This window comes from Haliotis rubra, unplaced genomic scaffold, assembly GCF_003918875.1.
Source record: "Haliotis rubra isolate DU_JTF1 unplaced genomic scaffold, ASM391887v1 Scf248, whole genome shotgun sequence".
NCBI lineage: Eukaryota > Metazoa > Mollusca > Gastropoda > Lepetellida > Haliotidae > Haliotis > Haliotis rubra.
The window spans coordinates 128,220-155,008 of record NW_025766536.1 but is presented as its reverse complement, the minus strand read 5'-3'; the positions used below and the strand labels follow the sequence as shown (position 1 = coordinate 155,008).

Below are 26,789 nucleotides of genomic sequence, written 5' to 3'. Positions count from 1 at the left end.
CAACACCCGAGACCCGAGTGAATTTACAAGACAGCCACCCCCTCTGATTTGTGACTGTCATCAGTAATATATATCTATTCTAGCTATCGCAAATAATCGCGTTTACAGATAATACTTACGATAACGTTGTTATTGTGAACGTGAGATTATGTCATTTAGTTGGACCGAAGCATTGACGGCCAGTCGCGAGTATGCCACGAAGGTATATGTGGCACACACGTGATTTGACCAACGTGGAATACAAACAGCTGTAAAGACAGATAAACATAATGCACCTTGGTTCTATAAGCTTTAGAGATACTGGTCCCGGATTAAGTCCGATGCTCGTGTTCAATGTGACCCTTGGCAGGTTTAAGATTGAGGAACGTAGTCGGTTAGTCTGTAATATGTCCAGTTTTCAATAACGCATATCGTTATAAAATATTGGTAAAACTTTGTCTAGTTTTTCCGTGTTAATATAACGAAGACGTTATATATTCACTACTTTTTTACATGTCGGAACTATCAAAATTTAAGAACAACTGTGTATTTTTATATTCAAGGATATGATGTTAAAACTACTTTATACGGTAACGGCGCATTGAATAACTCAACTAATATTGACATTCTTAACTCATTACACCTGTTCATTTCTAAAAGTAACCGCTTCCAGTGATTATCACCTCAACATATGTATTCAGTGTAAGACAAATTTTATATAAAGTGATTTTCTGCGGCAGCCCATTTCGTTGCTAGGCATAACCAACACCAGAACGAACATATTTGTTACCCAATCCCATATTTATTATGGTATTATGCTTTTGTTGTCAAACTATTTCATTATGTATCCAGCTATTAATTTTGAACAAAGTACTGGAGCGGCGTTAATATAAGCCACTGGGCTTGTTCGCCTATCCAGGTTTCTGCTTTGGCGAAATAAAAATATGTTTAAACCGTTTACAGGTAACATCCTGAATTATCTTAAAAGGCAATAATTATTGTTCGGATCGTATATTATTAATCCATGAACAGGGCTAACTGATGGCTATTCCATTCATAGAACCCACCCCTGCGGTAAAAACATCTTTTATTGGTTAAATTCGATAGATTTATTTTTGATTTAATATGGGATTTTATTTTCTTGTTATTTTTTCCCCTTTTCCTAACAAAATATTAAACACAAAACAGTGATTGCTCATTCCGTTGAAAGAAACATCATCGCCAAGCGATAGGTGATAGGTAAATTGTAATAAACTACGGCAAATTGTAATATAAGGTGCTGTAAATTGTAATAACATCTCTGATTCCTTCTAATTACCAAAGAAAGTCGAATTCCAGTGTTTGTACGACTTCACCATGGTCACATTCCACCACTGACATGTTAAAAGAAGGAAAAAAGGCAATACTTTGGATTATTTCTATCATTCAAACTGAGAGGTAGGTGCCGTTAATTCTTACAAACTGCGGCAAATTGTAATAACAGGCGCGATAAATTGTAATAACATCTCTCATTCCTTCGAATTTCCAAACAAAATCGAATTCCAGTCTTTGTTCGACTTTGTCAGGTTCAATTCCTACCTCTATCATGTTTAAAGAAACAAAAATGAGATTTTTAAGATGTTATTTTCTTTGCTGCTGTGAAGCTTGTCCAGTAAATTATAATAAAAAATTGAAGCATTTTGTGGTAAAATCTGCGTTGATTTTTAAAGGTGCAGCTTTGTTCGTGTTTGGGTAATGCCGTTCACTCGTGATAACACATCGTAATCTAGCTACTTATTTATTCATTTTCAAGCACACTGACTATATTTCTTTGACTTAAGGGTATGTAGCATGTTCACCATCGTATCCTCAGAGGCATTCAAATATATCTACAAAGCTTCTTGGCCTTACGACCATGTCTACTTACATACAATGAATACGTTCAAATCAATAATCTAGCAAAGACAACTGTTAACCATGGGAAATAAGGGTCTTTAAACATCACAATTGTATTCCAATGCTCCAGCTTACACGCGAACGTGAACTCACTCTGTACTGACGGTTAAGGAAAGGAGCTTTTACGGATGTCAACTTCTTCATTGTGGGGAATGCATCGTAAGTATATACTTACTCCTTCATCAGGTGAATGGATGGTATAAGGCAGAGAACGTAATATGTACATGTATTAACAACAAAAGTAAAAAAGACAACAAAGATGCAGGCTACACAATGGAGCGAATGGAAACCAGGGGAGGTAGCAGATAAACTCAACCCTTGATTGACAAATTGAGAACAAACAAATGGAAGCCAGAACAAACTAATTAGCCCCGACATTGATAATTCATTAAGTACAGAAAACAATAAATCCCATGCGCAGGGCAGGCGGTATCCCTGGTCGCGGTTCATGGTTGGTTGGTATCTCCTGATGTCAATGGCAACTTGCAGTTTCCTTCTTCGCCAGTTGTTGTTGTTAGTTGACTTTGGTGGCTTCCCACGTGATGTGATGAGCTTGGTTACTGAGGATGTGTTCAGAAATGGCACATTTCAAGTCTAGTTTGTTGACAGAGGACATGTTGTTACGGCGTAAATTGTTATAACGCGGTAAAATGTAATCAACTGCGGCCATAACAAAACATTGACATTGACCGACATTGACAAAACAATAAGTACAGACAACAATGAAACAATGATCAAAGCAATAAGTCCCAGGCGCTGGGCCGGTGGGCTGCCTGGGCCGCGGTTTATGGCTGGCTGTGTCTTCATTCATTCATTCATTCATTCATTCATTCACCCCAAACCCACCCATCCACTCACTCACTCCATAATTAATTCATCAAATCATCCCAACATTCTTTCCATCATAACAACATTCATTCATTAATCCATTCCATCATTCATTTATTCAACCATTCCATCATTCATCCATCATTCATTCCATTATTCATTCTCTCATTTCATGATTCATTCATTTCATCATCCATTCCATCATTCATTCCATCATTCACTCAATCATCATTCCATCATTCATTCCATCATTCATTACATCATTCACTCCATCATTCAATCTTTCATTTCATGAATCATTCATTTCATCATCCATTCCATCATCATTCCATCATTCATTCATTCACTCATTCATTCATCATTCATTCCAACATTCACTCATCATCATTCCATCATTCATTCCATCATTCACTCCATCATCATTCCATCATTCATTCCATCATTCACTCCATCATTCATTCCATTATTCATTCATTCATTTCATCATTCATTCATTCATCATCATTCATCATTCATCATCATTCCATCATTCATTCCATTCATTCATTCATTCATCATTCATTCATCATTCATTCATTTCATCATTCATCATCATTTCATCATCATTCATCATCATCCATTCATCATTCATTCCATCATTATCATCCATCATTCCATCATTCATTCCATCATTCATTCATCATTCCATCATTCATTCATCATCATTCATTCATCATCATTTCATTCCATCATTCATTCATTCATCCATTCATCATTCCATCATCATTCATTCATCATTCACATTCATCATTCCATCATTCATTCCATCATTCATTCCATCATCCATTCCATCATTCATTCCATCATTCATTCCATCATTCATTCCATCATTCATTCATCATTCATTCCATCATTCATTCCATCATTCATTCCATCATTCATTCCATCATTCATTCCATCATCCATTCATCATTCATTCCATCATTCCATTCCATCATTCATTCCATCATTCATCTATTCCATTCATTCATTCCATCATTCATTCCATCATTCATTCATCATTCATTCCATCATTCATTCATATCATCATTCATTCCATCATTCATTCCATCATTTTCCATTCATTCATCCATTCCATTCCATCATCCATTCATTCATTCATTCCATCATTCATTCATTCCATTCCATCATTCATTCATTCCATTCCATCATTCATTCCATCATCATTCCATCATCCATTCATTCATTCCATCATTCATCCATCATTCCATTCCATTCCATCATTCATTCCATCATTCCATTCCATCATTCATTCCATTCATTCCATCATCATCCATTCCATTCATTCCATCCATTCCATCATTCATTTCCATCATCCATTCATTCCATTCCATTCATTCCATCATCCATTCCATCATTCATTTTCATTCATTCCATTCCATTCCATCCATCCATCATTCCATCATTCATTCCATTCATTCCATCATTTCATTCCATCATTCATTCCATCATCCATTCCATCATTCATTCCATTCCATCATCATTCATTCATTCATCCATCATCATTCATTCATTCCATCATTCCATTCCATCATTCCATTCCATCATTCATTCCATCATTCATTCCATCCATTTCATTCATTCATCATCCATCATTCATTCCTCATCATCCATTCCATCATTCATCCATTCCATTTCATTCCATCATCATTCCATCAAACATTCATTCCATCATTCATCCATCCATCATTCCATTCCATCATTCATCATTCATCATCCATTCCATCATTCATTCCATCATTCATTCCATCATTCATTCCATCATCATTCCATCATTCATTCCATCATTCATTCTCATTCCATCCATCCATTCCATCATCCATTCCATCATCCATTCCATCATTCATTCCATCATTCCATTCCATCCATTCATTCCATCATTCATTCCATCATTCCATTCCATCATTCATTCCATCATTCATTCATCATCATTCATTCCATCATTCATTCCATCATCATCCATCATTCATTCATTCATCATTCATTCCATCATTCATTCCATCATCCATTCCATCATTCATTCCATCATCCATTCATTCATTCCATCATTCATTCCATCATCCATTCCTATCTCCATCCATTCCATCATCCATTCCAACATTCATTCATTCATCATCCATTCATATCATCCATTCCATCATTCCATTCCATCATTCATTCCATTCATTCCATCATCCATTCCATTATCATTCCTTTCTTCATTCCATTATTGATTCCATCATTCATTCCATTATTCACTCCGTCATTCATCATCCATTCCATCATTCACTCTATCATTCAGTCCATCATTACATCATTTAGTCCATCATTCAATCATTCAGTTAATCATTCCATCATTTACTCCATCACTCTTTCCATCATTCACTCCATCATCATTCACTCCATCATCATTCCATCATCCATTTCATCATTCACTCCATCATTTATTCCATCATCATTTCAACATTCACTCCATCATCATTCATCATTCATTCCATCATCCATTCCATAATTCATTCCATCATCCACTCCATCATTCACTCCACGATTCCTTCCATCATCCATTAAAACATTCACTCCATCATCATTCATCATTCTTCAGTCCATGATTCCATCATTTACTCCGTCACTCATTCCATTATTCATTCCATCATTTCATCATCCATTTCATCATTCAGTCCATCATTCACTCCATCATTCACACCATCACTTCATCATCCATTCCATCATTCACTCCATCATTCCTTTCCAACACTCATTCCATCATTCATTTCATCATTCACTCCATCATCATTCCTTCATCCATTCCATCATTCACTCCATCATCGAATCCATCATTCACTCCATCGTTCATTCCATCATCCATTCCAACATTCACTCCATCATCATGCATTCCATCACTCATTCCATCATTCACTCCTTGACTCATTCCATCATTCACTCCATCATCAATTCCATCATCCATTCAATCATTCACTCCATCATCATTCCATCACCCATTCCAACATTTACTCCATCATCATTCATCATTCATTCCATCATCCATTTCATCTATCACTCCATCATTCACTCCATCATTCACTCCATCATCCATTCCATCATTCATTCCATCTTTCATTCCATCATTCATTCCATCATTCACTTCATCATTTCATCATCCATTCCATCATTCCTTTCATCATCCATTCCATCATTCACTCCATCATTCAGTCCATCATTCCATGATTCAGTCCATCATTCCATCACTTACTGCATCACTCATTCCATCATTTCATCATCCATTCCATCATTCACTCCATCATTCCATCATCAATTCCATCATTCATTCCATCATTCAGTCCCTCATTCAGTCCATCATTCCATCATTCACTCGATCGTTTCACCATTCATTCCATCATTCATTCCATCATTCGTACCATCATCCATTCCATCATCCATTCCAACATTCACTCCATCATTATTCCATCATCCGTTCCAACATTCATTCCATCATCCATTCCATCATTCACTCCATCATTCACTCCATCACTCATTCCATCATTCACTCCATCATTCATTCCATCATCCATTCCATTATGTATTCCATCATTAATTCTATCATTCACCCCATCGTTCATTTATTCATTCATTCCATCCTTCATTCATTCCATCCTTCCTCCCTTCCTTCATGTTTCAATGTGAAAACTGTTAAGGATCTTTTTACAAATGTTAATGTTTATTTAATCATTGAGTTTTTAATAAAATTGATTCAATTAATTCATTTTAAATGATATAATTTGTAGATATATGTATTTTATCATTGGCATTGTTTAGATTAGCAACTGAGATTGCTAGTGGCTGTATCCTCAATGGGGGTTAAAAGTACTGTAAAACATATTGTCCTCGTGAGAGGTTACGTAAGTCCCGAAGCATTCAAGGTAAATGTATTCTTACCACCTTTTTAGTCGTAGAATATGTGCCATTTTTAATGTATGGCTAGATTTGACTGAATTGCTAACGGTGATGGTGTAAATTCAGCTAGGGTCCATGCTGGAAGCAAATGTACTGTAAGTCCCCATGGTCCCTAGAATGGTGATCTACCTTCGGTTGTTGGCAATATATAGCCTGGTTTTACATTGTATTGTCTTCTATAGTTAAACGTTTTTTAGTTTTTCAAACTAGTTTTATATCTACATCTGTGATCTTCTAGTTATTTTACTGCCCATCGTTGATAGGGTTTTAAAATTTGACTTAAATTATTGCGACTTTGTTTATTCTTCAAATCCTCGTCACGATATGGCTGCAATATTGCCGATGTGACGGTAAATTTTAACTCCCTCATTCATTCATTCGTTCATTCCATCCATCCATCCATCCATCGGTGCTAATTATTTTGTTATGGCTTCCATTTGTTTGTTCTAGTCAATCTCTGTTGCGCTTATCTATTAGTGCTATTACCCGCTACCTCCCATCTAACCTCTGTCTATTACCTATATGCTAGTCCCGGCTTCAAATGTTCATTACCTATCAACACTAATTATCTGTTAAGTGTTGGCTTCTATTCAGCACTAATTAACTGTTAAATGCTGGTTTCCATTAGCTTCATTGTGTAGCCTGCATCTTTGTAGTCTTTTTACTTTTGTTGTTAATACATGTACATATTACGTTCTCTGCCTTATACCATCCATTCACCTGATGAAGGAGTAAGTATATACTCCGAAACGTTGCTTTCCCAACAATAAAGACGTTGACATCCGTAAAAGCTCCTTTCCTTAACCGTCAGTACAGAGTGAGTTCACGTTCGCGTGTAAGCTGGAGCATTGGAATACAATTGATGAATGGTGTTGATCACGAGTGAACGGCATTACCCCACAAGAACAACTCCCAATCTAGACTATAACACTCACTGACTTGACCAAGTTGACTTTCTCCAACCCATGACATCACAAAAAATATAATATATATCATAAAAAGTTAGTTTCAAAGCTGCATCTTAAAAATCAATGCAGTTTCATACAATTCACGGCACCTGCCTCTCAGTTCGATGATTTTTTAACACGCCAGTGGTGAGATGTGCCCGTAATGAAGTCGAACAAACAATGGAATTTGACTTTCTTTGGAAATTAGAAGGAATCAGAGATATTATTACAATTTACCGAATCTGTTATTACAATTTGCCGCAGTTTATTACAATTTACCGCACCAGTTATTACAATTTGCCGCAGTTTGTTACAATTTACGGCACCTGCCGCTCAGTTTGAATGATAAATAATCCAAAATATTGCCCTTTTCCCTTCTTTTAATATGCAAGCTGTGGAATGTGACCACGATGACGTCGAACAAACACTGGAATTCGACTTTCTTTGGAAATTAGAAGGAATCAGAGATGTTATTATAATTAACCGCACCTGTAATTACAATTTGCCGCAGTTGGTATAATTTACCGCACTTGTTATTACAATTTGCCACAGTTTATTACGACACCTGCCTTTCAGTTCGAATGATAGAAATAGCCCCAAATATTGCCGTTTTTTTCCTTTTTCAACACGCCAGTGGTGGGTTGTAGCCATAATGACGTTGAACAACCACTAGTGGAATTCGATATTATTTGGAAATTAGAAGGAATAAGAAATGTTATTACAATTTAACGCACCTGTGATTACAATTTGCCGCAGTTTGTTGCAATGTTCGGTCCTGCCGATGTTTAAAAGTACGGGTTGTGATTTTTATAAAGCTGGAATTCCACTTTCTTTTTCTAAATTAGAAGGACTCAGAGATGCCAATGTTTTCAAAGTCCTGGATCTGATTTTTATAAAGCTTAGTCTCACATTTTAACATCCTGAATGTTTCCGTTCATAATAGGCAATAAGATGTATTTTATTACAATTTACCGTACTGGTTATTACAATTTAACGCAGTTTAAGTTGTTACAATTTGCCGCAGTTTTTAATTACAATTTACCGCAGTGTAGTTATTACAATTTAGCGCAGTTTTTATTACAATTTAGCGCGTTATTACAATTTACAGCAGTGTTACTACAATTTGCCGCAGTTTATTACATTTTACCGCGTTATTACAATTTACGTCGATACACACCATTGATACTACGGTAATGATATTTTCCATAAGTATTTATCAATCTGAAGGTCGCCCAATTCAACTGGTGTCCGCACATCCTGGCAAAGCACCTGGGTACTACTTTTAAGCAAAATTTGTCAATTCTTACTTGTGTTATCGTGCTAACAATCTTTATATCGGCAAAACCCTCAGATTTCTGCTGTGACCTTGCAAATTATCTCTTCGTCACTAACTTCAACTGGTGTCAGTGAATCTCGCCACGACACCTTGGTACCAAATTTGAACAAAATCCACCCTTTCTGTCTCAAGTTATCACCCTAACAAGCTTATATGATGTATGAAAGGCAACGAAAAACGAACGATTAAAAACTGTTATTACAATTTATGTAAATATGTATAACACTTTGCCGCAACTAAAATTATTACAATTTACGTCAAGGGCTATTACAATTTGCTGCAAGTATTACAATTTACGTTTTATTACAATTTAAGTCTGATTAATAATACACTAAGCAGCAAAAGAAACGTCCGTTTGGAATTTTCCTTCGCAGAAACGAATAACTGTAAACTCATTAATTGTTTTGATTGTATAATTTTGACATCTCCAACTTTACCTGAGCAAAGACATTCCTTCCCAAACTCAGAATGGAGCCCAGGAAATGGTCTCAGAAACGCTACCTGGTCTTGGAGATGGTACGGTGTTCTCAATGTTTTTCATGCAACTCAAAATCATGGATCAGCCAAGACAGCAAAAACTCACCTTTTAACTTCGTTTATTAATTCCATGCACACTGACAACACCTAGGTAGGACTAGATTCGATCGGCAGCGGAACAACAATTTCTAAATGATAACGCCCGGGCCCATACTGCCAGAGATATACAGGGCTTCCTACAGCAGAATGGTGTCAACATTATGCAGTGGCCAGACCTTAGTCCTGATTTAAACCCAATTGAACATCTTTGGGATGAAATTCAGAGGAGACTGAGTAATGTCATACCAAGGCCGAACACAGCCGATTTATAGCGCCAGGCCTTTCTCAGAGTGTGGATCAAGGTGCTAATGGTCTTTATCAATCGACTGGTGTACTCCATGCATAATAGCCGAGCTGCAGTTATTGCCGCTCGTGATGGTCGCAAACGTCGCAAACGTTCAAGTAATGTCTTGAAATTGTTGAAATTGTGCTGAGTTATTCATTGATGTGTCAAGATAATGTACACAAAAAATGTTTTTGATCCGCTTATTATGTCCATTTCTATAATGATTTGATTACAGTCCCTATCTAATTTTGAATTCGTACTGACGTTTATTTTGCTGCTGAGTATATAAGTTTTTGATTACTACTACTACTACTTATTCTGTCATTACTATTACTGCAATGACAACTACTACAATTACTGCTACTACTAAAGCTACCAATACCGCTACGACTGCTACTACCTCAACTAGAAAAAGAAATAGAAGGGCATAATACCCCCTAAATGGCCCTATTCCTCATCGATTTCCCTTGCTCAGTTACACTCGTGATGATTGGTATGGCTCTATTTATCCACTATTTCATGTTTCTTGGCAGTATCTGGCTGCTGGACGGTAAGATCTGGAAGTGTGTTGTACACCGGAACTCTATCAACAACCACAACCGGCAAGGTGTGTCAGCGATGGGATTCTCAGACGCCACACGCACACGTTATGAGGGAAGACAAGAGGTTCCGGATCCCAGAATTTGACTCACACCAAACTGCCGAAGAATCTGCTAACTACTGCCGTGACGCAGATAATTCAGGGATGTTATGGTGTTTCACAACGGATGAAGATACACGCTGGGAAAAGTGTGATGTCCCCAAGTGTAACATCTAGAACTGATTGCGTTACAAATACGAAACTGGCCCAGTTGATTTCTGTCCTCATCCACTGTGCTAACGTAAGCAGTTTTGTCTGTACTATCATGCCTATCAGCCGAGTATTCCAGCTCTAGGGTTTAAGCAAAGCGTTTTAGATCTGAGACCTGTATATTCAAGTCTTCTTTCAATATAGAGGTGACGGGCTCTGATATAACTGGACAACTGTTCAAAGTGGCGTCTGTACATTCCTTGTCTCTCTTTAGTGATAATGCTTACTTTATATAAGATTAGTTAATGCTTTATTATCCCATGGGCCCTCTTCCCTCTATGGTCGTTGCTCACAGTATCAATTATTGGTTTATCTCGATTGTTCACAGACCTGTGCTACATATACTGTGATGGAGAGAGTGTTAGTCAGTCTTTGTAAGATGAACAGTAATGAATGAACAACAATAAAAAGATACGGTATCAGTTGCTACATTGTTGTGTTCAGTGTTGATATATGTGCTCTGGCTTCAGTTGTTGGGAATCCATAGCCTGGTTTTATATTGTACTGTTCTCTTTGAAAATATCGTTTTATGATAACATGCTAGTTTCACTTTAATATATGTGATACACTGGTAGTTTTACTGTTCTTTGTCAACAGGATTTTAATTTCTACTTTTATTGTTCTCTAATACAGAATTAATTGTTGACGTCACGATATGGCTGAAATATTGCCGATGTGACGATGAATATTAACACACTCAATCACTCATTCAGCATTGATATATATGCTGTTTTCACTTTTGTCAAAAATCGCGATTGTTCGATACCCACGCTGGTAAAATGGGCTGGGATATAGACTGCCTAGAGAGCTGAATGTCGGCGGTGCGATCCCCGACTATGGCATCCCGTCGCTGCATTCGTATGCTGACAGAAAGATGTCTACCCAGAGATTGGAAGTTCGATGGTTCGATCCCCACGCTGCCACTATAGCCTGGTGGGATAGTCTTCAGGAGGGAGGTCGATGGATCGATGCCCTTACCAACTCAGTGGGCTGGCAGATAAACGTCTGAAGATATTGGAAGTTACAAATCAGAATTTGGACTGAACCATTCATACTCCCCGACATGGAGTAGAAAAAGTATATAGGAATGTATTCAGTATACATGTACATGTTCAGAGTTGTTAAAGGGCTTACAAAAAGTAAGCCAAACAAAACAGTAGTCGTATGATAATTAATTTGAATGATCGAGGAATGAATAGTTATAAATATTTAACATCACTCACAGTGAACAATAACTGGTTTATCTGCAACCCGTGAAGGTCCGGGTTAGACTGACGGACTGATTGACTGAGTTTGGTTTTACGCCGCTTTTAGCAATATTCCAGCAATATCACGGCGGGGAACATCAGAAATGGGCTTCACTCATTGAACACATGTGGGGATTCGAACCCGGGTCTTCGGCGTGACGAGCCAACGCTTTAACCACTAGACTACCCCACCGCCCAGGTGCGGGTTAGAACTGATCTTCAATAACCCATGCTTGTCGTAAGAGGCGACTAACGGGATCGGATCGTCAGGCTCGCTGACTTGGTTGACAAATGTCATCGTTTCCCAATTGCGTAGATCGATGCTCATGCTGTTGATCCCTGAATTGTCTGGTCCAGACTCGATTATTTACAGACCGCTGCCATATAGCTGGAACATTGCTGAGTGCGGCGTAAAACTAAACTCACTCACTCACTCGTTTATCTGCAGAATCAGTGTATGTGTATCTTTGCTGTCATATGGCATTTTTGTGGTAATATGGTCGAAAGACACATTTAAGCTGAGTCTATGATACGAAGAAGTTTTATTCTTTGAGTTGCCACTTATGCCAATTTGAAATCTGAGACGCTTTAATTGCGATTTGATTTCTTTTCAAATCGCTCGCTGCAAGTGTCAAACACAATCACGTTAACACAGACGGTTAAAATGAACATAAATAGGCGATATCGTGAAAAGGACGCATATTTGTCTGTTGTCTGCAGCATCTCAGTTTTAATTTAATGTTGATCCACATAGAACATGTTTTCAGTTGTTAGCTAATATAGCTTTCAAAGGCACATGACGTAGTGGCGTTTTGTTAATAGTGGGAGTATGTTCCTACTTTCAATACCGTGCCTCACATTCGATGCGGTTATTTGTCAACTGCCAGACATATAGTTTGATAGTCTTTAAGAACATACATTAAGCATCAAGTTATATAGCCTAGACAAATGTGGCTTCTGTAGATCTCTTGACTATGCTATTCCGACCATCACTTGTCATCCATCAGAAGTTGATCATGATACGATTACGACTGAGGCACAACACTTCGTTGGAGATAAGGACTTAGCCAATGCTGCTTGTTTGCTTTTGTGTTCAGGTATGTGTGTGTGAGTGTGTGTGTGTGTGTGTGTGTGTGTGTGTGTGCTTGTGTGAAAACATGTGTATAGTCAAATTTCTAATACAGATCATTTAAGTATTGGAAATATACCTGGAGACAGATCTGTCCCTGGTGTCACAGAGTGGTGACCTCTGCAGAGTCTGTTACTTTCTTCTCTTTCCTCAGTCTCACTTATTTGAATCTCTTTCGCCAAAGCTGGCTAGGTCTTACTGACTTGCAGTTCCAAACATTGCAAGAAATCAGGGCACGTTTACATGTATCATATCTTTAATACACAAACATCAGCATGCCAACCCAGGTCTGAAAGTTTTGCATCGGATGCCTGTCACGGCAAAGAGAGAATACAAGTTTAACTGTGTCACTTTCAATGCCTGACTGGAATTAATTTCGATAACTTTGAACTAATAAACCCATTCATTCCATCCGGAACCCATTGGTCAGAGAATCAACATCTACTTACACATGTCCAATGGAAAGTCCTTTGATCACATAACATACACTGATGCTGGAGTTACAGTTTGGAATTCTCTCCCTGCTTCTATGAGGCCTAGAAACCATTTCCCCAAACGTTGACTTCTAACTCCCGCCTTTTCCTAACCTCCAGCTCTGAATCCATATGATTTCGATGTTGCACCCTGATGATGCACTCGTTCATTATGATCACTATCTGCATAATGAGATTCCAAGCATCTGTACTAGAATGTGTATACACATTGGCTAGAGAAATAAACGAATGGATGGTCAAGACATGCTCATGTCTTAGGTCCGAGCTGACCCCTGTCAGTTGAAGACATGCCCAAACATGTGTCTGGAGACTCGAACTGGCAAAACTGAATGTGTAAAAGGTAAATGTTGCAGCACGTAAAACTTCAATCAGTATGTTGGGTGACGAGTAAACTGGATATCAATTCTAAAATTGTACATCAACATCAGACCTATAATTACATCCTTTTTGGGGGGACCGAGTTGTACTCTGTGTTGACGTCTTCTTGAACTGCACTTCTGTCTTGCCTTTGCATGTGTTTGTGACATATAGCTTCGCATGGTATCACCATATTTGAGTGTGGTTCGTAAATAATGTCTGTGATAGTATTGGAATAGCACATTGGACTCACATGCATTCTGTGTTTATCAGGCCGTATAGTCTATACGTAATTAAAGTCACAAATGCAACATTTGTACTCTGTGCAATTACTTAACAAGGCTGTATACAGGCCGTCATGGTTTATTGCCTGGCTACATGTCAAAACCCCGGATGTAACACACGGTCTACCTAGCCACAAGCATGCACTCATTGGTCTAAGGAAGATAACTCCACATTCCCTTTTCTTTATAAAAGTAATGTACCAATTAGGAGCAGTTCTTAGAACACTTTTGAACGGTCCTTTAAATACACTCTGATAAACCTCTTTGAGTATCTTCCAGTTCAAACAAATCACAAATCAAGACTATTTGGAGGATTAACTGTCCTCCATGACCTCGAAGTACAAAGAGAATGTTTTCCCTGGAACTTCTGTTGGTTGAGAGTCACGTTGTAGAGTCAAAAGAGAAAGATGTTGTCGGTTTCTCCTATAGGTTCCTCGTGGTGTTTCAACCACATATGAGCGTGGTTGCTCACATTTTTCCATCAGAATAGCTGGGCCCAAACCCTTGCCCAACAATGCCTGACCTCCTTTTAAATCAGGAAGTTCAACAGCATGATGACGTTAGACTTCTGAGCATCTTTCAGCGCTCGATCTCTTGATTGAACACAAGTAAGCTCTGGCAAATACGGATAAGTGATCTAGGATCTACTGGCACCGTTGTTCTCTGGCGTCGTCCCATCAGTAACTCTGCAGGTCTATACCAATGTTGTACAGTACGAGAGAAAGGCAAGATAAGGGTCGTCAGACTTCTTCAAGAGAGATTTCACAGACTGAACTGCCCTCTCCGCTTCTCCATTGCTTTGAGGAAGCAGTTGGCTACTTGTGACATGAGTAAACCCGTAGTCTTTAGCAAAGTCTGCAAACACAGAACAAGAAAACTGTAGGCCATTGTCTGATACCACCAGCTCAGGGATACCATGTCTCGCGAATATCGAGCTCAAGTGATTTTTCACTGTCTGAGCTGAAGTTGAAACCAGCAAAGCTATTTCAACATACCGTGAAAAATAGTCGATAACTATTAGGTAGTTCTTGTTTTTCAGCATGAACAAGTCCATACCGACTTTTTGCCATGGCCGCTCAAGTCAACACTGGCTCAGAACGGTTAGGTCTCTCCATGATACATTTACCACAGTCTCCCAACTGCTTTGAAAGGACTGGCCACCACACAGACTGCTTAGCTCGTTCGATGCATTTCACGATACCCTGATGTCCTGTGCATCTCAAAGCGCATGGACATAGGAATTACGAGTCTACATCCTCTCAGCAAGAGCCCTTTTTCGAGTTCATCTCTGACAGCATAGAATGGTTTGATAGCACCATTGAGTTTTCCTCTTTCAGGCCAGCCATTCCTGCAGTTGGACATTAACTGAATGCACACTTCATCTTGCAAGAGTTTGGATTTCAGTTCTTCGATGCGTTCCTCTGTAGCTGGTAGAGAGTCAATCACACTTTCCACATACGCATCAGTTTCAGACTGAAACTCTTCACAAGTTAAACATCGACTTTTGGAAGGTGCACGCGGCAAGGCGTCTGTCACAACAAGATTCTTGCCAGGAACAAAGCACATACTGTACTTAAATCTCATGAGCCTTATTCGCAAACGTTGTATCCTTGAGGGTAACACGTCTAGCTCCTTTGAACCCAGCAAAACAATCAAAGGCTTATGATCTGTTTCAATACTGAATTCGAGTCCAAGCAAGTAGGTCGAGAATCTCTCGCACGTCCACGTGACTGCCAGGGTCTCCTTTCAACTTGAGTATATCTCTGTTCTGTTGGGGTGAGAGAACGAGAGGCATATGCGACTGGTCTCCAATTGTCTCCATGACACTGCAACTGCACAAAGTCCATAGGATGAAGCATCCGATGATACTTTAGTTGGCTTAGCACAGTCGTAATGCGCTTATACAGGAGTCGAACTCAGTTCTTTCTTCACTTCCCCGAAAGCTTTCTTCTGAGGCTGATCCCAACACCACACAGAATCAAATTTCAACAGGTCTCTGATAGGTTTAGTTTTCTCAGCCAAACATGGTGAAAACGTACTCAGATGGTTCACCATTCCTAGGAATCTCCTCACATCTGATGTACAAGTTGGATCAGATGTATCTTAGACGTCCTTCACTTTTTCAGGATCTGCACTCACACCTGAAGTATCAATAACATGTCCCTGGAATTTAACAGAAGTCTTAAAAAACTGGCACTCTTCTGCACTTGTGTAATACCAGCATCCTGTATCTTCCTTAGAACATGTTCTAAACGGGTGTCATGTTCTTTAACTGTTGTACCCGACACAAGAACATCACCCATCTGACAGGCACCTTCAAGCCTCCAAGGACTTGAGACATACGTCTTTGAAACAACTCAGGAGCTGATGAAATGCTAAAAGGTAACCTGTTATAACAGAACCTCCCATATGGTGTAATGAAGGTGGTTAACAGGGTTGATTCTTTAGCTAAGGGCACTTGACAGAACCAAGAATTGGCATCAAGTTTGGTGAAATACTTTGCACCTGATAAATGTTCAAGAGTCTGCTCAACAGTAGGTAGCGGATGATTTTCTCGACGAACTGCTTCACTGAGTTTAGTAAAATCAACACAGATGCGAACCTAGTTTTGGACTCACAACCATATCGGCACACCAATCAGTTGGTTCCTCCACACGAGAGAAAACGCCTAGATTTTCCATTCTGTCTAGTTCTTCTTTGACTGGATCAAGAAATGTTAGAGCAATTCTTCTTAGCGTTGACAATGCAAATGGTTTGGTATCTCGTTTATAGGGCTGTGTATCTCCCAACATTTTGTATTGCGATATATTGCGATACACTCTTCTGTATTGCGATACGTATTGCAATATATTGTGAAAGAACAGTTATTGAGATCTGTCCACTTGGTAATATTCTTTTACCTTCAAACTGAATCACAGTATATGTGAGTAACCATTGTGCATTGTTTAGCTTCTTTCAAAGTGACAAAAATGAAAATCCAGAACATTCTTCTGTTTATACTTTTAGTTTGAAAAAAAAGGGGTCGACACTCACTAAACAATTGAACTGGCCCCCCGGGCTAGTGGATTTTGTATGTCTAGTCCATTCCAAAAGTTACTAGCCCTACGCTTTACTATTAAAAATCTTTCCACAAGTCTTTCTTTTAATTGTAACTGCTGTCCAAAGGAAAGTTAACGTAGATAACTGTATGATTTCTCATTTCATATGTATGACAAATTCAGCTGAAACCAGCTTACATGTACCATGTCCTCCTTCGACCCACCCATACTATTTATATACTTTAACGTCTTTCGACAGCAAAGGATGTTGAATTTCAAATAAGTTAAAGAGTTAAAGAATTTACTGTACACATCTGTATTACTCAAGAAAAATGTAATTGAAGTCACAACCTTGTGACATGATCTTGAAGTGCACATTCTAATCAAAACAATGATTTATAGACCTTTGTCTTTGAATAAAAGTATTATGAACATCACCTATATCATGAATGACGTTTAGTACACATTCACATAAAGAAATGATTTAACAAAACACTCACGATGGGCAAAAGTCATTCTGTATCAGGTAAAGTACACTTTCTTTAGACTGACTAGAATAATAGAAAAAAGGACGATGAGAAACATAACCTTATAAGATAGAAGCCTACGTTTGAAGGAAAAAAAACAGGTCGTGAAACATTATTGCTATGTCATACACCATTTAATATTTTTAGGCCTATCCAACTGTTGATAAATACCAAAGGTCTGTTTATCATAGTATTCAAATAATACATCTTAAATAAATTCATTTCTAACAGTAATACAAATTAACACAGTTAAAATGTCCATATAAACCACGAAGGAGACGTAAACTCCCGCAATTTTAATCCATTTGTGAGATGCCATAATATCTTCTTACCTATTTCTTTTATATTTTAATTTTTACGTAATCAGAAAATTATTATATAAAGATAAATTTAATAATATGAATGGTCGCCTATTTCCCGATAACCGTGGCTTTTCATCCGGTAACATGACACAACATTGGGAAATGCCTCCGTTTTCGAAGCTCCGTATGAACAACACTCTAGAAGATGTATTTGATGGCGGGTATTGTTCCAAAGCTCTAATCATCCATAATATCACACTAACCTTGCTAGGAGTATTTTCGCATTTGTAATAAGGGGTTTTATTGGATAAAGATTGGCTTCTAATAACGCTTTTTCGCCACAATCTGCTATAAAGTTAGTGATTGGTAAAAATCATGCTCGTAAGCCAATCATATTATAGCAATGGATACCGTCTTCATGAACGAAAACTGTTAGACAAACGTTTTGGGTACAATAATGATATTCTGACGTGTTAAGCAACACATCGCCATATATATGTAAATTATGGAACTTATTTGACGTATCGTGCGACCTATAACAACCATTCTTTATGCAAATATTTTCTCATTTAACATGTGTTCGAGCATGAAGATCCAAGTCGAGATGTCATTTGACTTACATAACATGATCGCATGAAAAGATGGAAATAGTAACTTAGATGTACGTTTGACAACTTTTATGAAAACTGTTGATTTTATTCATTAGTTTATTCAATTTTAATGATTTCCTCGAAACGTCCATACTTTACTCTTTGACATTTTTTAAGCTGACCCGTTGCCAATCATTTGGAAAGACTTCCGCCCAATCCCCACCCACCACTGCCACCCATATTACCTGAATATACATACATCTTTTTCCTCACAATTACAATTTAGAGGGTGTACGGGCGGAAGTCTTATGTGTAGTGTTGAATGGGTTAAAATTGAACAAATAAATCTGTGTCGGTCTACCGGTATACCCGTAATACTGTGCAGTCCTACTCGTTTAAGTTCAACTTGTACTCCGGATCCATTTTACCCTAGCCAGTAAACAACTTTGGATACCTTCTCTATAGGCGTCTTTTGTGTAAACGTTTGAGTCCACAGAGTCCAACTTAGTCACAAGCCCCAAAGCTTCAATTGCAGGTCGGCCAAGTAATGGTGAATACAGTTTATCAGCAACATACAATTTCTTGCCTTTCCCACACACAGTTAGTTTACTACATTGAGGGCCTAACAGTTGTCTGTTAGAAGTTGGAAGAACCATCCCAGTACTTTCGGAAATCTTTCCGAAATCATCTTTGGAAATCACTGTGACATCTGCCCATGTGTCAATCTTAAAGTTCAGTGTAGATGGGTCTGGTCTCACCGTTGCAACCCAGCATCAAGTGATCCCAGGAATGTAGCTCCTTGATCTTCTTGGTACGATATGTTATCTGCAATTTCATTCACAGACCTACACGATCTGCATACTATCGCCCAATGCCTTGGGATACATTGAACCTCACATCTTGAACAATCTGACGTGGCTTTGTTACCTTTAGTCTGATTGAAGTTAGCCTTCTGTTTACCTGGACCTTTCTTCTGAAAGTTCTTTTGGTAGTGTGGTTGTGTGCCTTTAACACTTTTTGACCTCTTCTGAATAGCATCAAGCTGACTTTCGGATTTTGTATTCTGGAAGTTCTTTCTCATAACCTTTTGTTGACGTTTCACACTTTCTGACTGTCTCGCTTGATTTACTGCCGATTCTCATGTCAGTGTTGGATCTCACTGCAGTTTCATTGACAGTTTTGTGTCACACAACCCTACCACAATTCTATCACAAATTATCTCATCTTCAGAACTTGATATTCACAGTATTCCGCTAGTGAATATAAATCAGTGATGTAAATGTCCACTGGTTCTCCTTCTGCTTGTTTCCGGGAATTGAACTTAGCTCGTTCACAAATAACATTCCTCCGAAAAACGAAGAACAAGTCAAACCTGCCCATCACCTTGTCATAGTCCTTACCATCACCACGTGATAGTCTGAATGACGAAAATATCTCTTCAGCTTCTGGACCCATAGTATATACGAGTGTGTTCACCTGGCGAGCTTTATCTTCGTCCATTAATTTCGATGACTGCCTGAACCTTTCACACCTTTTTTTCCACTGTGGCCAATTTTCCGGACACTTAAAGTCGAACGGACTTGGTTGCTGAAATTGGATTGTCGCCATTCTGTTTCGCGCCCTGTCCTGTCAATTATTCAAAGATGAATGTTTAACTCAACTTACGCCTCACGGATTTGACATATTTTCTGGAAGCTTGATTCTGGTTCTAGAAAATGTTTATGCATCACCCTCCGACTTCTGACACCATGTGCAATTATTTACAAGGCTGTATACAGGTCGTCATGGCTTATTGTCTGGCGCGTGTCTACAGACATGGAGGCTGCCATTTTACATGTCAAAACCCCGCAAACACCCAGTCTTCCCAGCCACAAGCATGCATTCATTGGGCTAAGGGAGATAACTCCACATACTCAACCTTTTCCATCTATCTATGTTTTTACACGTGTATCTCACTACAGACTTAGGCAATGGTGAATAACAAAATCTTCATCCCTCACTGTGGTAACACTCAGGAAACTTCTCGTCTAAACAATTCGTGCAGTAAAATGTTTCTCAAACAAGGAATTCTAGTGCGGACTGTATAACGTCACTTGGTGGAGTGACATGATTGACACAGACAGAACATACTTTATTCCTCAAGTGGTAGGGCAGATCAAATATGATCAAATGTGATTCGTTCGTTCATTTTTAAGTCGTTCATTTAATGGTTCGATTAAAAACGTAAAAAAACCCATAAATACGTCAAATGTCAAAGCAAACTGTATATATGACGCTTGCACAAACTTTATATAAAACAATGATCTTTTCGATGGAGGTTGTATGTTTCGAATCGTTTAGAACTATTGAGTGAGTGAGTGAGTATGGTTTTACGCCGCTTTTAGCAATATTCCAGCAATATCACGGCGGGACACCAGAAATGGGCTTCATACATTGTACCGATGCGGGGAATCGAACCCGGGTCTTCGGCGTGACGAGCGAACTATTTAACCATTAGGCTACCCCGGCGCTCCTTAGAAACTATGGAGAATAGCAAAGTTGAACCATTCATATATATCACATGCATAGAATCTCTCTTGAAGTATAACTTGCTGCTTTAAGTCAGTTACAGACCTCCACAGGCATATTTTCCAAATAAACTCTGTCAAAAAAGAAACGCAACCCCTGTATTTTAGAGATTTTGATCTGAAGTTTTAAGACGACACAGCATTTTTATTATTTAAGACAGAAGTCTGAAATTTGGCAGAATAATAACCAAGATGGGCATGTTTAAAATTGTCATTTCAAAAGTCATCTCACAGACACCAGTTTGTCACCAGGGGGGGCGTCTTTCTCAGTATCTCGTATGAGCACCACGAGCTGCAATCACTGCACGGCATCTCCTTGGACAAGAACGGATAAGACGCCGGATTCTTTCCTGGGGAATGGCTCTCCACTCCTCCTGCAGTGCAACGCCGAGCTGTTGTAGCGTCTGTGGCGGCGGCTGACGTTGACGTACGCGTCGACCCAGAGTATCCCACAGGTGTTCAATAGGGTTGAGGTCTGGTGATTTAGAGGGCTATGGCAAAACATTGACGTTGGAATTCTGCAGAAAGTTCATTGTTGCACGTGCAGTATGAGGCCGGGCGTTGTCTGGTTGAAAAATCTGTGTCTGTTGGTCAATAATCGGGAGAAGGTGAGGCTGTAATACGTGGTTGATGTAACGTTGGGCTGTCAGGTTCCCTTCAACGATCACCAAGTCTGATTTCTGGTTGTATGAGATGGATCCCCAAACCATAACGCTTTCTCCGCCAAATCTGTCCCCCTGTCGGACGCAGATGGGCGCAAAACGTTCATGACGTCTCCTATACACACGTTTTCTTCCGTCGTGACGTTGCAAAAGAAAACGGGATTCATCAGAAAACCAGATGCGCCTCCAGTTTTGTAAAGTCCATATCCTTACGTTGTTGCACCACCTGAGTCGTCGGCGGAGATGTAGGGGGCGTAGTACAGGTCCAACAACTGGTCTACAGGCACGTTAACCCGCTTCTTTCAGACGGTTCCTAATCGTCTGAGCTGACACTCTCCTCAAACCTGGTATTTGTGTGGCAGTGACGGTTGGTAGGGCATGCCGATTACGCAGGTGATGGACCCGGATGTACCGATCTTGAAGGGGGGGGTCGTGATTTTTGGCCTTCCACTTCTCGGGCGATCGTTGGTCAAATTGAAGTTGTTGTAGCGGCTCCAAAGTCGGGATATCGTTGTTTTGTGAACATTTAGGTGCCGTGCAACAGTTCCAAAACTTTCTCCGGCTTGAACACGACCAATGGCGATATTTCGGTCGGCAGCACTCAATCGTGGCATTTTTAACACAGCTTTTCGGCGACAAATGAATGAATATAATACGAAAGCACATGGGCTTTTATACACCCCTACATTAACTGCCATTTTCATGATTTGCATGTGTTTTTTTTGTGCGAAGTCACCATGAGGGTCATTTCATGCGTTGTGACGGAATAAGCAATAAAATACACTTATGCGTACAAATGCAGTTGTTTGGATGGTAATCTTCATTAATTACGTGTATCATTTCAATACATTCGAATAAAATTTAGTTTGGAAGCAATAACTTCATTCAAACGAATTTTTCATATCTGAGGACAGGGGTTGCGTTTCTTTTTTGACAGAGTTTATGATTGATACCACAGAAATATTTATATGATGGACTTGCATTGCAGCTGGTACGAATATTTAACGAAATACCGCATATGAGTAGAAACGTAATTCCGAAATAAGGTTCATTTCAATGGTGGGAAAAAAACGTAGATTCTTCAAGGTGATAAGAATCGGTCTCATATGTCACAAGAACATACTAATATCGTCTTGAGAAATACATTGAGAAATACAATCACAAAGGCTATAGCCAAGTCGATTCCATCAACCATATAATTCATTGTTTTGTTGAAGCTGGCAACACATATATACTACACAGCCTTGAAGATATACAAAACATATTTATCAATGCATGACAAGAACTAATATCGGCAGGTAACTCTGCCTTCAGCGGGCATTCTCAACGCGGTCGATGTAAATATAAAAAATCCCACAACGATAGAATTACAATATTGGATGATATGGCATTATTATGTTCAGTTACACTCGCTGGTTCACAGAGACAGAGTGCGTTCTTAACAAAAGTCTATACATATAACCTATCACGTTACGTGAAATGAGATGTATAAATACCTCAATGAGCTCTTTCAGCATTCTCTCGATTCATGTAGACATGGAGAAGATATTGCTCTGCGTGCTCCTCGCCACAGAATCGGCGTTTGCGTTTGAAGGACGTAGATTTTCCGCCAACTTCAAGTTGCCATCTTCATCGAGACTGACCAATATGCTTCCCAGAAGAGGGGGCCTCATTCAAGGTAATATATCACTGACGTTCTCGTTACAATCAAAAGAGAATATTTATAACTCGCCTTTTCCAGGCTAGATATCCTGCTAAAAGCACACAGTCTTATCATTATTACCCCGGATAACCCAAGCTGCCTGTGAGGCGCTAGAAGGTTAATAGTCTCACGACTTATTTCACCGGGTACCCAGTTTCTGCTGGATGAACAAATTCGCTTGCCTAAGTGAGTGAGTTAAGATTTAACGTCACATTGGCAATATCTCAGCCATATCGTGACGAGAACAATGTTATTCATATCAATATAAAAAAACAATAAAATGAAGGGCAGTAAAACTACTAGAATCTCACAGCTCTTAATTTAAAACTAGTACGCTATCATAAATAGATATCACTATAGACAACAATACAATATAAAACCGGGCTATAGATCACCCGCAACTGAGGCTGATCACCATACTAGGGACCATGGGGACTTACAGTACCTTTGCTACCTGCATGGACTCTAGCAGGATTTACACCTCTTCAGCACTTGGAGATTGTGGAAAAATCAGTCAAAATTAAAATCACATAAATACTACGTTCTAAAAAGGTTGGTAAGTTTAAATGTTCTTTGAAAGCCTTTGGACTTACTTACCCTCCCAGGAGGACAACAATGTTACAGTACTTTCACACACACACACACACACACACACACACACACACACACACGGTTCCAGATTAAACGATTATTAACAATACGTTCCCTTGTCTTACAAACACAGCTAGTTAATGATATCGGTCTGTATATAATTAGATGGATCAGTAAGATCCCGGCCAGGTTTGGAATAGGAATGATAATGGCATTTCGCCAGGATGATGGGAAATTCCCAGAAGTCCAGATATTGTCAAATATATTCAATAATGTTTCTAAACATGATTCAGGTAGATGTTTAAGGGGCTGATAATATATATTATCGGGCCCAGAAGCAGTATCATGAGCTTGCCCAAGAGCAGTATGAAGCTCATGAATGGAAAAGATTTCATTATAATCCTCCCCATTGTCTGAAGTAAAATTTAGTTTCATTTTTTTCTTTCTGATCTTTACATTTCTGAATAATTGGTACATAATTCGATGAAGAGGAACTTTTCACTAACGTTAATTAGCAATATCAGATTTATCTGTTAGAAGAGTGTCACCATCCTTAAGATGACGCACACAACGACCCTTTGCCTTTTATCTTCCTTACCACATTCCATACCTTAGAAATAGGTGTTCGTGAGTTAAGTTAAGAAATATAGTTTTGCCAAGACTGTCGCTTATTTTGTTTAAAAGTGCCATGAGCCTTGGCATTTGAAATTTTAAAATGATTTAACTTATGGACTGTTGGGTGTCGACGGAAATACTTTTCCGCCTTCTTCCTAGCCTTCCTTTAATAGGATCAGAAACATTCAGAAATAATTCAGGTTTTAATATGTTATTGCATAAGGTCTCGAATAAAGACCAATCGTCCTTTTTAAAATTCCACCCTGACGAGGGTGGGGCATCACTGGAGTTTATGGCTGAAAGAATAGTGGGAAAATGGTCACTTCCACAAGGGTCATCATGGACTGACCATTCAAATTCGTTATGTAAATTGGGGTCCACAACAGATAGATCCAGAGAGGAGTATGAACCAGTTTCAGAATGAAGATATGTATCAGAGCCATCATTGAAACTGCATTGATAATTATTAGAGAAGAAATCCTCGAGTATCTTTCCCTTAGCATTGGTGGTGTTACTACCCCAAAGTGGGTTATGACCATTTAAATCTCCCATTATAATGCAAGGTTTTGAAGCTGATCAAAAACATCTGATACATTGCTGTAAAGAGGAGGATGGTGGTATATAAAGTGAACAGAGAGTAAGTACAACATGTAGTATCACGTGGACAGCAACGGCCTGAAGAGGGATATTCAGTGAAATAGAGCTATGTATCGTGCCCCGACTCACCAGAATAGAAGATCCCCAGTGGCCTTATCACCAGCTGGAGAAAAACGATGGTAGGAATCATAATTCCTCAAATCAAATTTATCTGTGGATTTCAGGTATGTTTCCTGTAAACATAGTTCTGATGGTCTGAAATCCTGGATTAAAAGCTGTAATTATTATAACTGTTCCTGAGACCTCTACAGTTCCACTTTTGAATATGTGAAGACATTACCTTTTAGGAGGATTAATTGGCGATCTGCCCCGCCCTTTCCTGGAGGGCGACAGGCTATGTGTTCTCTGACTACTGATGTCAACCACATCCATATCTTCAAGTGAACCGTATTTGTTGAATTACTGGATCTTGTTATCAGATCCTTTAGATCTCCTGCCACTTTGGGGCTTTTGGGACGATTCCGGGATTAGTTTGGTTTTGTTTTTTACCACTTGTTTTACATGACTGAGATGATGATAGATCGTGGGGAGTTGTTTGTGAACTGCTCGATTCCACAACAGTAACTGTTGCTGCATTGTTAGAGAGTGAAATTAGTTTAGGAGCTTCGGTTTCAGTCCATGTATAATCGGCCTGACAACCAATGCACATGCACATGGAACATGGTGCTGAACAGACTGTGAAATTGTTCGAGTAACGGCTGCAGAATAGGAACTGTGTATGGATTGTTCTTCTCGAACTTGGGAGGTCTTGGGTCTGGTTGCTGGTAGTGGTTCATCAATTTGCTGATGGTGGCCTGGCTGAAGCAGAAAGTTCTTGCCAGCTGATGGTGGCCTGGCTGCAGTTGAAGGTGTGGCCATACGATCGCAGAGATCGTGGTGTTTGAAGTTACCATAATTCCTTCCTTATGCTGGACCATGCTACAATATGATAACTTGCGATTCAGGATCAACAGGTACCTCTTGCTAACAATGCAAGTTCGTTTTAAAAAAAGGAGATACCTGAAACAATCAACAGAAATAGGTCAACAGGTATTTTAATAATTGATATGTCAGAAAGATTAAGATTTCTTTCAGAATTTGCATCCAAGCTACGTAAACATCTAAAATGTTGTTATGTTTAAAAAAATTTAGTTCTTGTTTTCAATTTTCTTTCCCATCATATATATCATGTATGTATGTATATACGTATGATTTATATCAGGCTTAACCGTTGCTGTAGCATAGGTTTAATAGCATATTTTATCTAAGACCAATTATAATTCTGAATTCCTAGGGACGTACTTCTCAGGATTCTTCTTGTTTCAGTGCATCGCAAATTCTC

General features: G+C 38.9%; 2 protein-coding genes across 6 annotated transcripts in view; both read left to right on the top strand.

The window, feature by feature from the left end:
* The window catches only part of LOC124279186, a 129,844-nt gene extending 118,713 nt beyond the window's left edge, over positions 1-11,131 (top strand). For all 3 annotated transcript variants that reach the window (XM_046714989.1, XM_046714986.1, XM_046714988.1), the window contains one exon: positions 10,390-11,131. In XM_046714989.1, coding sequence (XP_046570945.1) covers positions 10,390-10,673 — 284 coding nt within the window. In that variant the 3' untranslated portion in view covers positions 10,674-11,131. The remainder of the gene's footprint in view (positions 1-10,389) is intronic.
* LOC124279187 overlaps positions 1-26,789 on the top strand; it is a 68,497-nt gene that overhangs the window by 29,595 nt on the left and 12,113 nt on the right. The window contains exon 1 of one of the 3 annotated variants that reach the window (XM_046714991.1): positions 23,420-23,581. The exons of the other annotated variants lie outside the window; for them this stretch is intronic. Coding sequence (XP_046570947.1) covers positions 23,440-23,581 — 142 coding nt within the window. The 5' untranslated portion in view covers positions 23,420-23,439. Of the gene's footprint in view, positions 1-23,419; positions 23,582-26,789 lie in introns of those variants that run through there. 3 annotated transcript variants of the gene reach the window in all.